The following is a 10,659-nucleotide window of genomic DNA, read 5'->3' as shown; positions in this document are numbered from 1 at the left end:
TGGCTGTCCTGGAACTTGATTTGTGGACCAGTCTGGCCTTGAACTCAGAAATCTGTCTGCCTCTGCCTCCCAGGTGCATGGACCAAAGGCATGCGCCACCACATCCAACTATAGTCATGGGTTTTATTTATGTATATGCTACCCTGTTGCAAAAAGATTGTGTGGCACCTTACAAAAATATATAAAAAAAATACAGTAGAATAAAATAAATCAGGGTAAAGGTACATGCACAAAGCTAGAATGAAGCTGGTTAAACTCCACACAGGCGTTTAAAATGATATCAAACTTGTCTTTGAGCTTCCTATTGTCTCAAACCAAGAAAAAGAAAAACATGACTATTTCAACAGTTAGTTGGGGGCTTTGTTTAAAGAGACCTAGGTCTGATCTCACCTTCATATGCCAGATACCCAACCCTGACCAAATCGCTCAACTTCATAACCTATAATGAGGGAAAATACTGCCGATTTGGGGGTTCCAGGGTGGATTAGTGTGACTGCAGGTCAAAGTGACTTCCAGTTCTGGGAGGTGCTGTGAGGTCTCTTCTATTCAATCCAGACCCCTCCTTCTATGAAGTACCTGTTGCCCAGAAAAATACAACCCAAGTTATGTGTGAGTGCACACATGTGTATGTATGGTAGATGAGTGTATGTGTATGAATGTGCATATAGTGTGTATATGTGTGGTGTGTATGTGGTAAGTGTGTGAAGGTGTCTGTATGTGTGTTTGCATGTGTGGTAGTGGGAAGCCAGGTTTCCTTTAGAGCTCACCAATCAGCAGATTCCATCTCCTTAGCACAGCCCCTTGCCTGCTTCTCATCACCAACAGGACAAAATCTAATTAGAAACCGTGTCAGAAATTCCTTGGCTCTGTTAATTTATACAGTTTTGTTCTAGACAAGATTAGATGTGGCCCCTCCTTGGCTTGGTATTCAAAGCTTTGTAGAAACCAGCCTTTCAGAGAGCTCTTGCCCTGGCCATCCTGAATGACTGCACCTACCAGCACTTTTGGGGCTTGTTACCAGCATGGCACAAAGATAGCAGGAAACATGCTCTGACGAGTCTTGAACCCCTAGTCTTGCCACTGACTACACTGCTGTGTGATCTTGAGTAAATTCCTGTCCTTGTCCTCACCTATCAATGGGCCCCTTTTTAGTTTACTTTCCACAGTATGTCCAGCACACTGATGGTCCTGAGATAACAGTGACAGTTTACCTGATTTGGAAACCTGGCTCTTCCATTACCAGCCTATGTGACAAGTAAGTTACCTGGGATCCAGTCTGACCATTTACAAATGAGGAAATGAACTATGTTTACCATACAACACACAAAGGCCTGAAAACAGAAGGGGCCTGGAGCACAACTAAGGACTATGGCAAGCCCTGTTGTCCCACCCCAGGAAACTATGCCACGTATTTACTTTTTAAAACCAGTGTGTCCTGGCGTCCCCTTTTCTCAGGCTGCTGCAGTTGCCTGAGCACCTCTCACATGGTTAGGCTATGACATCACAAAACACAGAGTCTTGAAAAGACCCACACCCAGGGCCAAGGGAAAGGCCGCGGCCTCCAAGTTCTCTAAAGAGGCTGGAAGAGGAGCCCGTGGTGGTCAGCTGGGTGGGGGAAGCTGGATGTGGCTACCACTGTGAGTCAGACCTGGCTGGGCTGGCTGTCACTGTCCCTCTTTATTTCAGGAGTGAGTTATTCCTTAAGTAAAACATCACCCAACAATGTCTGGAAGAAAGGAAGTCTGCACGGAACCTGCATCTCCCTACCCAGTACGGCATAGTGGCATTAGTGGGATTTCATTTCAGTTTAGGTATCCTAGGAACGGGCACAGAGCACAAGGAAGTCTCCAGGGTCCAGGAGCAGGGTAGGGGTCAGCAGTAGACACCTTCAAGGGTACTGGGGATCAGTTGATTTTGCAGGCAGAACTGTCTCAGTATAGGGCTTTACCAAAGGAGATCAGCTGTACCCCACCCCGTATGGCTCTGCTCATACCCTAGAACTGCTGGGACCTATATTTTCTTTGGTAAAACAAGGAGATAGGCAAAAGAACTTCTCTCCAGCTTTAAAAAGAATGCCCAAAGCTGCCATAGGCTGGCTTGAAAGGTCATGTTAGGGCTATCTGGATCTGAAGGTCACAAGCGGTACCAGGGCATCAAGCTGCCAATCCTATTTTAAGGTAGCTTATATATGTTCACTTGTGTGTCCACCATCCCAAGTCCCATCTCAAAGAAAATCCTAGTGCCGAGAGCCCAGTCTATGCTCCCCTGTCTCTGCCTCCGGGTTTTATCCTGGAAGCTGAGAAGTCTCTTCTGAACCCCTGTCCTGTCTCCCTCAGATTCCCAGGCTGCTGAGTCAGCCCACCAAATGATCAGATTAAGATCAACAAAGGAGACAGAGCCTGTTCTATCTTGGGGCCACCCACTCTGAGGACAAAGGCCTTACTCCTAGCAATCCCTGAGTGTGAACAGAATAGCTTTGAAGGCCCAGAAAATACCCCAGGCCCAAGGCTTTGGGAAGGGCTAAGGAAGGAGCAGAAGCCTAGTGGATGGTCAAGGTGAGGACTTCTAGTACAGGAGGTCAGGGGAGCTGAGGCTAGCACCCCACACTGCCAGAGCTGAGCTGCCTATACCTTCTCATCTGCTGCAAAATGTGCAAGGAACATGGGGACTAGAAGTAGCTACAGAGGGAGGGCCATGGACCTGGCCAGCATTTGCTTCAGTTACTGCTTAGTGACTGTAATGGTGACCTTCTGGAATGTGGTTAGACAGAAGAGCAGGAGAGCACAGGGGCTGCCCATTGGTCAAGAGGCTCTAAGCTCAAGGTTACCAGCATTCGACCAGAAGAGAAGCCTGGAACTGCACAACAGCAGTGTGTAGGTCCCAAAGACCTCAGGCTTGCAGAGCCCTGGAAGGGGACTGGAGGTGGGAAGATTGTGGCAAGGTCATCTCATCTGTAAAATGGGGCTATCGTGAAGACATAGCCTACTCCAGCTGGAATGCTGCTCCTTTGGGCTTTAGTCACTTCATCTGCTCAATGGTCTTAAGGGAAGAAGTAGAGAGAGTCAAAAGGGTAAGTGCAGGGAAAGCTCCTGGTGCAGCGTTGCTGTTACTGGGCACTGAGAAAGCACTCAAAGCCATCAAAGCCAATACCTAGCCCACGACACCCCCAACTGATACTTATATCAATTGCAAGAGTTGCTAGGGATAGCACTTTCTCCTCTGCTGTTCTCCCTTGTGAACGTAGATGCCCACTCAGACCACAAAGTGGAGAGTGTAGGTGAGCTGGTGGCCATTGTCCCAGGCATAGAGCACCCGCTCCTTGGGGTTGTAGTCAACCTGGGTGGTATAGGAATACTCATTGAGGAAGGGCAACTGTGGGTGAGCATCAGTGCCGGTGTGGGTGTCGAACGCATAGGCCACCTGGCCTTCATGCTGGTTGTAAGTATCCACGGTGTATAGGATGCCGCACACCAGAAAGCAGTTGCCATAGGAGTTCCTCCTCAGCCGCGTCTTCCACGTGGTCTCCCGGTGCACAGAGAGGTCTGCCGGGTCCAGGCGGCTCAACACAATCACCTCATGCTGTGTTTCGTCATGCTCATCCACAGCTGGGTAGATGACCCACAGGCCGCTCTCATCTACGGCAAAATCAATGTCCGAGTGGCCACGCCACTTCCAGGGTGTGGTGTCCTCATAGACCACATCAGGCAGCAGGGCCCAGGAGGCCACAAAGCGTTGGCGCAGGTCATATTTGATGATATTCTTGGTGAAGGCACGGTTGTAGTAGAAGGCACCCTGGTATACAACATGGCCTGTGCCTATCCAGTTGTAGGGTAGTTTATACATATTACTCCATCGACCTGCATATGGAAAGTAGAGGGTCATATTAGGGTACCCTGTTCTGGCTAGTTTGATACAACCTAGAGGAACTGCCCAGCCTGTGGTCCTATCTGTGAGAGATTATTTTGCTTGAGATGGAGTGTCTAGCCCACTGTGGGTTGTTGTTCCATGCCTAGGCAGATGGTCAGGGCTGTATAAGAAGGCTAGCTGGGCCAGGTGTAGTGATATATGCCTTTAATCCTGGCACTTGGAAGGCAGAGCCAGATGTATCTCTGTGAGTTTGAGGTCAGTTTGATCTCTACAGAGTGAGTTCCAAGACATCTAGAGGTATATAGTGAGACCTTGTCTCAAAAAACCAAAACCAAAACCAAACAAACACCAACAAAAAGACAAGCAAGGACAGAAGCTAGCTGAGCTTTTGAACAAATAAGAGAGCAAGCCAGTAAACAATGTTCCTCGGGGGTTCCTGACTTGATTTCCTGGTCCCGATTTCCCTCCGTGATGGGCTGATACCTAGAAGTATGAAGTAACCCCTTTCTGTCTCAAGTTGCTTTGGGTTTATCACAGCAACAGAGACCATCAAGGGCTCACTAGTGCCCAACAAGTACTTTGCACCAAAATTCAACCATGTGGCTAGACCTAGGTCCATCATCTAGTTCACAAAGATAGTGTCATGAAGGAAGCACTAACATCATTCATGTGTTTGTGAGTCCTGGGCTCTGGGTCCCCAGTTGTGACACTGGTACCTAGGAATGAGGTGCAGGGTGACTCGGGTCCTGTGCTCTGTCTTGGAGACTTTGCATATGCTATTCCTTGAGTCAGGTTTGCTATTCCCCATCTGAAAGCCTACATCTTTCAGTGTCCTAAGCCAGTATGACCTCCCTAGGATGTAGTAGGATATAGTGAAGGGCTTTCCCCTAACCCTTTGTCTTGACACTTGACACATCCAACAGTCTGTAAGCTGCTACAGACACAGACATAGTCAGTTTTTAAAAGGATGTTAGCAGCTGGGCAGTGGTGGTATATGTGTTTAACTCCAGTACTCAGGAAATAAAGGCAGGGGGATCTCTGAGTTTAGGGCCAGCCTGGTTTGCCGAGAAAGTTCCAGGACAGCCAGGGCTACACAGAGAAATCCTGTCTTAACAAACAAACAACAACAAAACAAAAAAGAAGAAAAAGACAGAAAGCAGGCTGCGCAAGCCATGTGAAGCAGGCCAGTAGGTAGCACCCCTCCATGGCCTCTGCATCAGCTCCTGCCTCCAGGTCCATATCCTGCTTGAGGTCTGATCCTGACTTCCTTTGTTGCTGAACAGTGATATGAAAGTGTAAACCATGGGGCTAGAGAGATGGCTCTGACTGCTCTTCTGAAGGTCCTGAGTTCAAATCCCAGCAACCACATAGTGGCTCACAACCATCTGTAATGAAATCTGATGCTCTCTTCAGGTGTGTCTGAAGACAGCTACAGTGTACTTAACATACAATAATAAATACATAAATACATAAATAAAGTATAAACCAAATAAACCCTCCCTCAGTTTCTTTGGTCATGGTGTTTCATTGCAGTAATAGAGACTCTAAGTCAGACAGACATAGGCAGTTGGCACAGAACACTCAGCAAGTAGAAGCTTACCATTCTCCTATTTTCCTTGTTAGCAAGTCACATGCCTCATGAGGCAGAACATTTATCTCCTTTGGCCCTGTACTCAGTTATCAGCAATGGCTAACAGGATTCTCTGGGCCCCCAGACACCCTTCCCTGGGCAGGGGTGGCTATCTGGAACTAGGGCAGGGTGGACATTGAAAATGCACAGGAAGGCTGAGTCTTATGGGAGGCCCTCCCCAGACCACCCACATCCTTCCCCTTCTCCCTCCCAGTTTCCCTGACCTTGTTTGAAATTTTCCAGGTTTCGAAACTCCACCAGGCTGTTTCCGTAGTAGTAGTTGGTGACATAGATCCTGTCATCAAGAGCTGCAGGGTCCTTCATCCAGGCCCCCTCATGGCGCCCATAACTGTGGTGTTTCACAGGGGGATCCACAGCTCGGAGTGTGCCCTCACAGCTGTCCTCCCGACCTATGGGGAGCAAAGGGCACAGCATTTGGTATGCAGAACCACTAACTTCAACCTAAACAGTTGGTCTAGGAAGGTGATCCATATTCCCCCGTCTTAGGATTTCATTGCTGTGAAGAGACACCACGACCAAGGCAACTCTTATAAAGGAAAACATTTAATTGGAGCTGGCTGACAGTTTCAGAGGTTCGGTCTATTATCATCATGATGGCAAGCAGGGCAGTATGCAGGCAGACATGGTGCTGGAGGAGCCAAGAGTTCTACATCTTGATATGCAGGCAGCAAAAGAAGACTGTGTGCCACACTGAGCATAGCTTGAGCGTATATAACCTCAAAGCCCACCCCACAGTGACACACTTCCTCCAACAAGGCCACCTCCTAACAGTGTCACTCCCTATGGGCCAAGCATTCAAGCACAGGAGTATATGGGAGCCATACCTGTTCAAATTAGTAAGCCATCTTTGTTTTGAGACAGGTTTTCTGTATATAGACCTGCCTGTCCTGAAACTCCCTCTACAGATCAGCTAGCCTGGCCTTGTACTCAGAGACCTGACTGCCTCTGCCTTCTGAGTGCTGGGATTAAATGTGTGCACCTCTATACCTGACTCATCCGATTTCATCTTAACTCTCTCTTTATGGTTTTTGCTGGTGACCTTTGACCTATAAGCAAAGCAATGCCTGATCACTGGAAAAAGAATGAACAGTCAGAGAAGGGAACACCATTCAAAAATCCAGCATCCACCGTACGTCAAAACAAAACAAAAGGGCCATCTCAGAGAAGCAGAGAGTACAATGGTGGGCAATAATAGGATATAAAGATTTTGGCCAGAACTTCAAAAGTTTTGGCAGTTTGGCAGAAGGGATGAGTTCATGGTATTTGTGAATACTTGAAAACTGAAGCTGGGTGCTGTGGGAATGCCTGTAACCCTTCCATTGTGGAGGCTGAGGTGGGAAGATAGCCCTTGCTGTAAATTTGAGGCCAGCCTGGGCTATATATAGTGCCAGGCCAGTCAAGCTACATAGCAAGACCTTGTCTCAAAAAGGAAGGAAAGAAAAGAAGAAAGGAGGGAGGGAGGTCCTAAGATGGACTCTAGTAGACAACTGAATGCGTTGTGCTTCCTTCCCCCTCTCCGCTTCCTTGCCTGCAATCACACGGGCAGTTAAGAAACTGTGAGCCCTCTGAATACATGGTTCTGTGTGTCCTGTTTTCTCCTTCTACTGACTGACGCTCACACCATTAAGTAGCCTTTTAATGATGTGATTTCTGGGTCCTGCCAGGCCACCAGACCCAGACAGCTGTGCCTTTTGATTTATTAAAAACTCCCCACCCCCAGTGTCAGCTCTGTAGGTTATTTCTAGTTTTTCAGAAACTGTGTTGGGAGGAAACCACGTTAGTCACAGCTGTTGTCCACACTGTTTGTGGATCCTTCTGGAAAGACAAGAGTGAAGGAGATGGCACTCGGGCCAGAGTGAGGAAGGGTCTGAAGGCTTACAGTCACACAGTCAGTCAAGAGCCTTCAGAAGGACAGAGCTGTGATTTACTGAGGACAATGTCTACCGTGTGACACAAACTACAGCTATAGGTGTGGACATAAAAACAGCCAGAGAGTGTTGGGGTGTAGTTCAGAGGTACCAGGCTGCTGGAGGCCAAGAGCTCAGGTCTAGCAACATGAAACCAAAACCAAGCAGACTAGAGGAAGACACAAGAGAAAACTAACAGTGACTGGATTTAGCGGTGAGGTTTCAGGTCATGCTGTAAAGAGAATGTGTTGCACATATAATTTGTTTCATAGCCACTTTAATTGTTGGCTGTTTTTCTGTAGAGAATCCTGGGGTACCTGTCAGGCTGGGAGGTCTTCCCTCCACTCTTTCTTTTCCCTGATTCTTTAAAAGCACATGTGCTGGAAGGATGACTCAGAAGCTTGCTGCATAACCTTGACCATTTGAGTTTGGAACCCAGCAGCCTTGTAACAAGTAGGGCATCCTACACACATCTGTAACCCCAGCTCTAAGGGGTACAGAGACAGGAGAGTCACTGGAATTTCCTGGCTTTCTGCTGAGCCAAGAAAACACAAACCACAGGTCTAGGGAGAAACCTTGTCTCAAAAAATGGAATAGAAGCCAGGCATGGTGGCACATACCTTTAATCCCAGCACCTGGGAAAAAGAGGCAGGTGGATCTCTGGGAGTTTGAGGCCAGTCCAGTCTACATAGTGAGTTCCAGGAGAGCCAGGACTACAAAGTGAGACCCTGCCACAAAAGGACTAGATGAAAAGTGATTGAAAGAAAGGATCTCTGTCTCTGTCTCTCTGTCTTTCTGTCTCTCAGTGTGTATGTGTGTGTGTGTCCCTCTCTCACAAACATATACATGTCTCTTTTTTAAATTAAAAACTAAAAATTTCCAAGTAAGCCAGGCAGGTTGACACATGTCCATAATCCCAACATTAGGGATGCTAAGACAGGAGGGTATAAGCTCCGCTGGTAGCCTTTCTCAAAATATGAAAACTCAGGACAAAAGCAAAACAAACAAACAAACAAACAAACAAAAAACCCTCATCAATTTGATAAGCTGAAAATTCTTAGATCAAGAACCCAACAAGACACATGTTGGATTTAGTCTTAAACTGAGTTTTCTGATGCTTAGGAGACTCGCTCACCTTGGCTGGGGACTTCTGGATGCAAAGGTGGCTCAGTGGGCCAGGGAGTGGTGATAGGGCTTGGGGTGGTGGTGCTGGTGGTGCTGGTGGTGCTGGTAGTGGTGGTGGTGGTGCTGCTGCTGCTGCTGGTACTGGTGGTGGTGGTGGTGGTGATGTCAGGGGTCAAGTTGCCTCCTTCTGAAGCCTGCAGCCGGACGTCATCATGTTTGGCAGAGTTAGGTTCCGGAAGCTTGGCCTCTATCTTGGGTGGTAGCTTCTCCAGCCAGGAAGTACCTTTGAGGGTGTTGTCTGTGGAGAAAAAACAACTCAGTACCCATGTCTCAGCCACACTGATATGTACATATGCACATCTGCCACAGACCTTGCTTCCCGGACCATGGAGGAGTTGAAAGGCCTCAAATGGGCAGGCTTCCTGGTGAACAGGGTAGGACTTTCTGATCACTCTGACCTCCCCAACTGGGTGAGTTTTTCCTGAGCAAGCCCTCTTGTATTCCCACCTCTGTAAAGTGAATGTCATAACCATAGTGTTGGTTAGAGGTAAATGTATATAAAACATCTGTACGGATCCTGCCAACACATAGTGCTAAATGTGAAGAACTTTTTTCTCCTGAGTGTTATGGACTTTGTTCCAGTTCTGTCATGCCCTAAACTTAGTTCCAGGGACAAAACTTCTTGCTTTAGGAATTGTAGACTTTATCTTGGTCACCTTCCTGAGGACTTTGATAACCTTGGACCTCTCTTACCTAGTGTCTATCACCTCAAGCAAGGAAGAGACGGATGCAGTTGGGGTCTGGTCACTTCTAGGCCACAGATCTCTGGTACTGCCTCTGACCCTTGCTCACCTTCAACACTGACCTCTCTAGCTGTGTCTGTGTCCTCCCGGTCCCACCACTGCGGGCAGCAGCTTAGCTGCCCAGGCTTCTCTTTGCCTGTAGTTGGGCAGTCCAGTCTGACCCCACACCTGGAACCCAGTGGGAACAAGAAAAGACACTTTACTCAGGGGATCCCCAGGGAACATGGCCTTGGCAGCCTGTAGGGCAGGAAGTTTGTTCCCACGAGCCTTCTTGGCAGAGTCAGATGCCCAAAGCTGTGCCTGGGCAGTGGCCCAGTTGGGGGTCAGAGGCTCTGTGTTGTGGCCAGCCTGAGCTGGCAGGATTCAAGGACAACAGCTGGCATCAGGGGCTAGAGTGGGGAGGTTGTACCCTGATGGGCTAAGAAATCAAAGGACCTTTTCTTTTCCAGTGTGGGTTTTTTTTTTTTAAATGAATGTATGTATATACCCATGTTAGTGTATGGGTGTGCATGTGTATGCATATGCGTGGAAGGCAGAGGACAAGTTTAGGGATCATCCTCAGAGATACTATCTACCTCCTCTGAGAAAACTAGTTAGGCTAGCCTGGCTGGCCAGTGAGCCTGAAGGCTCTTCTGGTCTCTGCCTTCCCAGTGCTGGTTTTCCAAGTGTGTGCTACTGGGCTGGAGAGACGGCTCAGCAGTAAGAACTCTGATTGATCTTCCAGAGGACCTGGGGTCTGTTCCCACACCCATGTGGAGTTCACAACTGTCTGAACTTCCTTTCTAGGAAATCTGGTACCTTCACACAAACATGCACATAAGACAAATACATCTTTAAAAACTAATATATATATTTAAAGGGGGGGATGTTTTCTAGAGAGATGGCATGGCTTAGAGGTTAAGAGCACTGGCTGCTCTTTTAGAGGCTCTGGGTTCAACTCCTAGCACCTACATGGCAGCTCACAACTGTCTGTAACTACAGTACCAGGGAATCCAACACCTTCACACAGACATGCATGCAGGCAAAACACCAATGAAGATAAAATAAAAGTAAATAAGTAACAAAACCCTAAACAAACAATGAAACAAGTATGTGTTACCACACCCAGTATTTTTTTTTAGATGTGGCTTTTGGATATTATATTTGGGTCCCTATGTTTTTGAGGTAAGTAAGTACTGGCTGAGCCATTTCAACAGTACCTGTGGTGGGAATTTAGGTTAAAGTCTTGAAGTCTGGATAAGCATTCTCTCTCTCTCTCTCATCCCCAGCCCTCTTTTTTTTTTTTTTTTTTTTTTTTTTTTTTTTT

General features: G+C 47.5%; 1 protein-coding gene across 2 annotated transcripts in view; it reads right to left on the bottom strand.

Annotated features, from left to right (window-relative positions):
• Window positions 1-103: 103 nt before the first annotated feature.
• Window positions 104-10,659, bottom strand: part of Olfml2a (olfactomedin like 2A) — a 30,338-nt gene continuing 19,782 nt past the window's right edge. For both annotated transcript variants that reach the window (XM_029474601.1, XM_029474602.1), the window contains 3 exons: window positions 8,561-8,848; window positions 5,722-5,907; window positions 104-3,857 (listed from right to left, as the gene is read on the bottom strand). In XM_029474601.1, coding sequence (XP_029330461.1) covers window positions 3,253-3,857; window positions 5,722-5,907; window positions 8,561-8,848 — 1,079 coding nt within the window. In that variant the 3' untranslated portion in view covers window positions 104-3,252. The remainder of the gene's footprint in view (window positions 3,858-5,721; window positions 5,908-8,560; window positions 8,849-10,659) is intronic.

The sequence above is a fragment of the Mus caroli genome, chromosome 2, assembly GCF_900094665.2.
Source record: "Mus caroli chromosome 2, CAROLI_EIJ_v1.1, whole genome shotgun sequence".
Classification (NCBI taxonomy): Eukaryota; Metazoa; Chordata; class Mammalia; order Rodentia; family Muridae; genus Mus; species Mus caroli.
The sequence above is the reverse complement of the archived record's forward strand: the minus strand, read 5'-3'. Positions and strand labels throughout refer to the sequence as shown.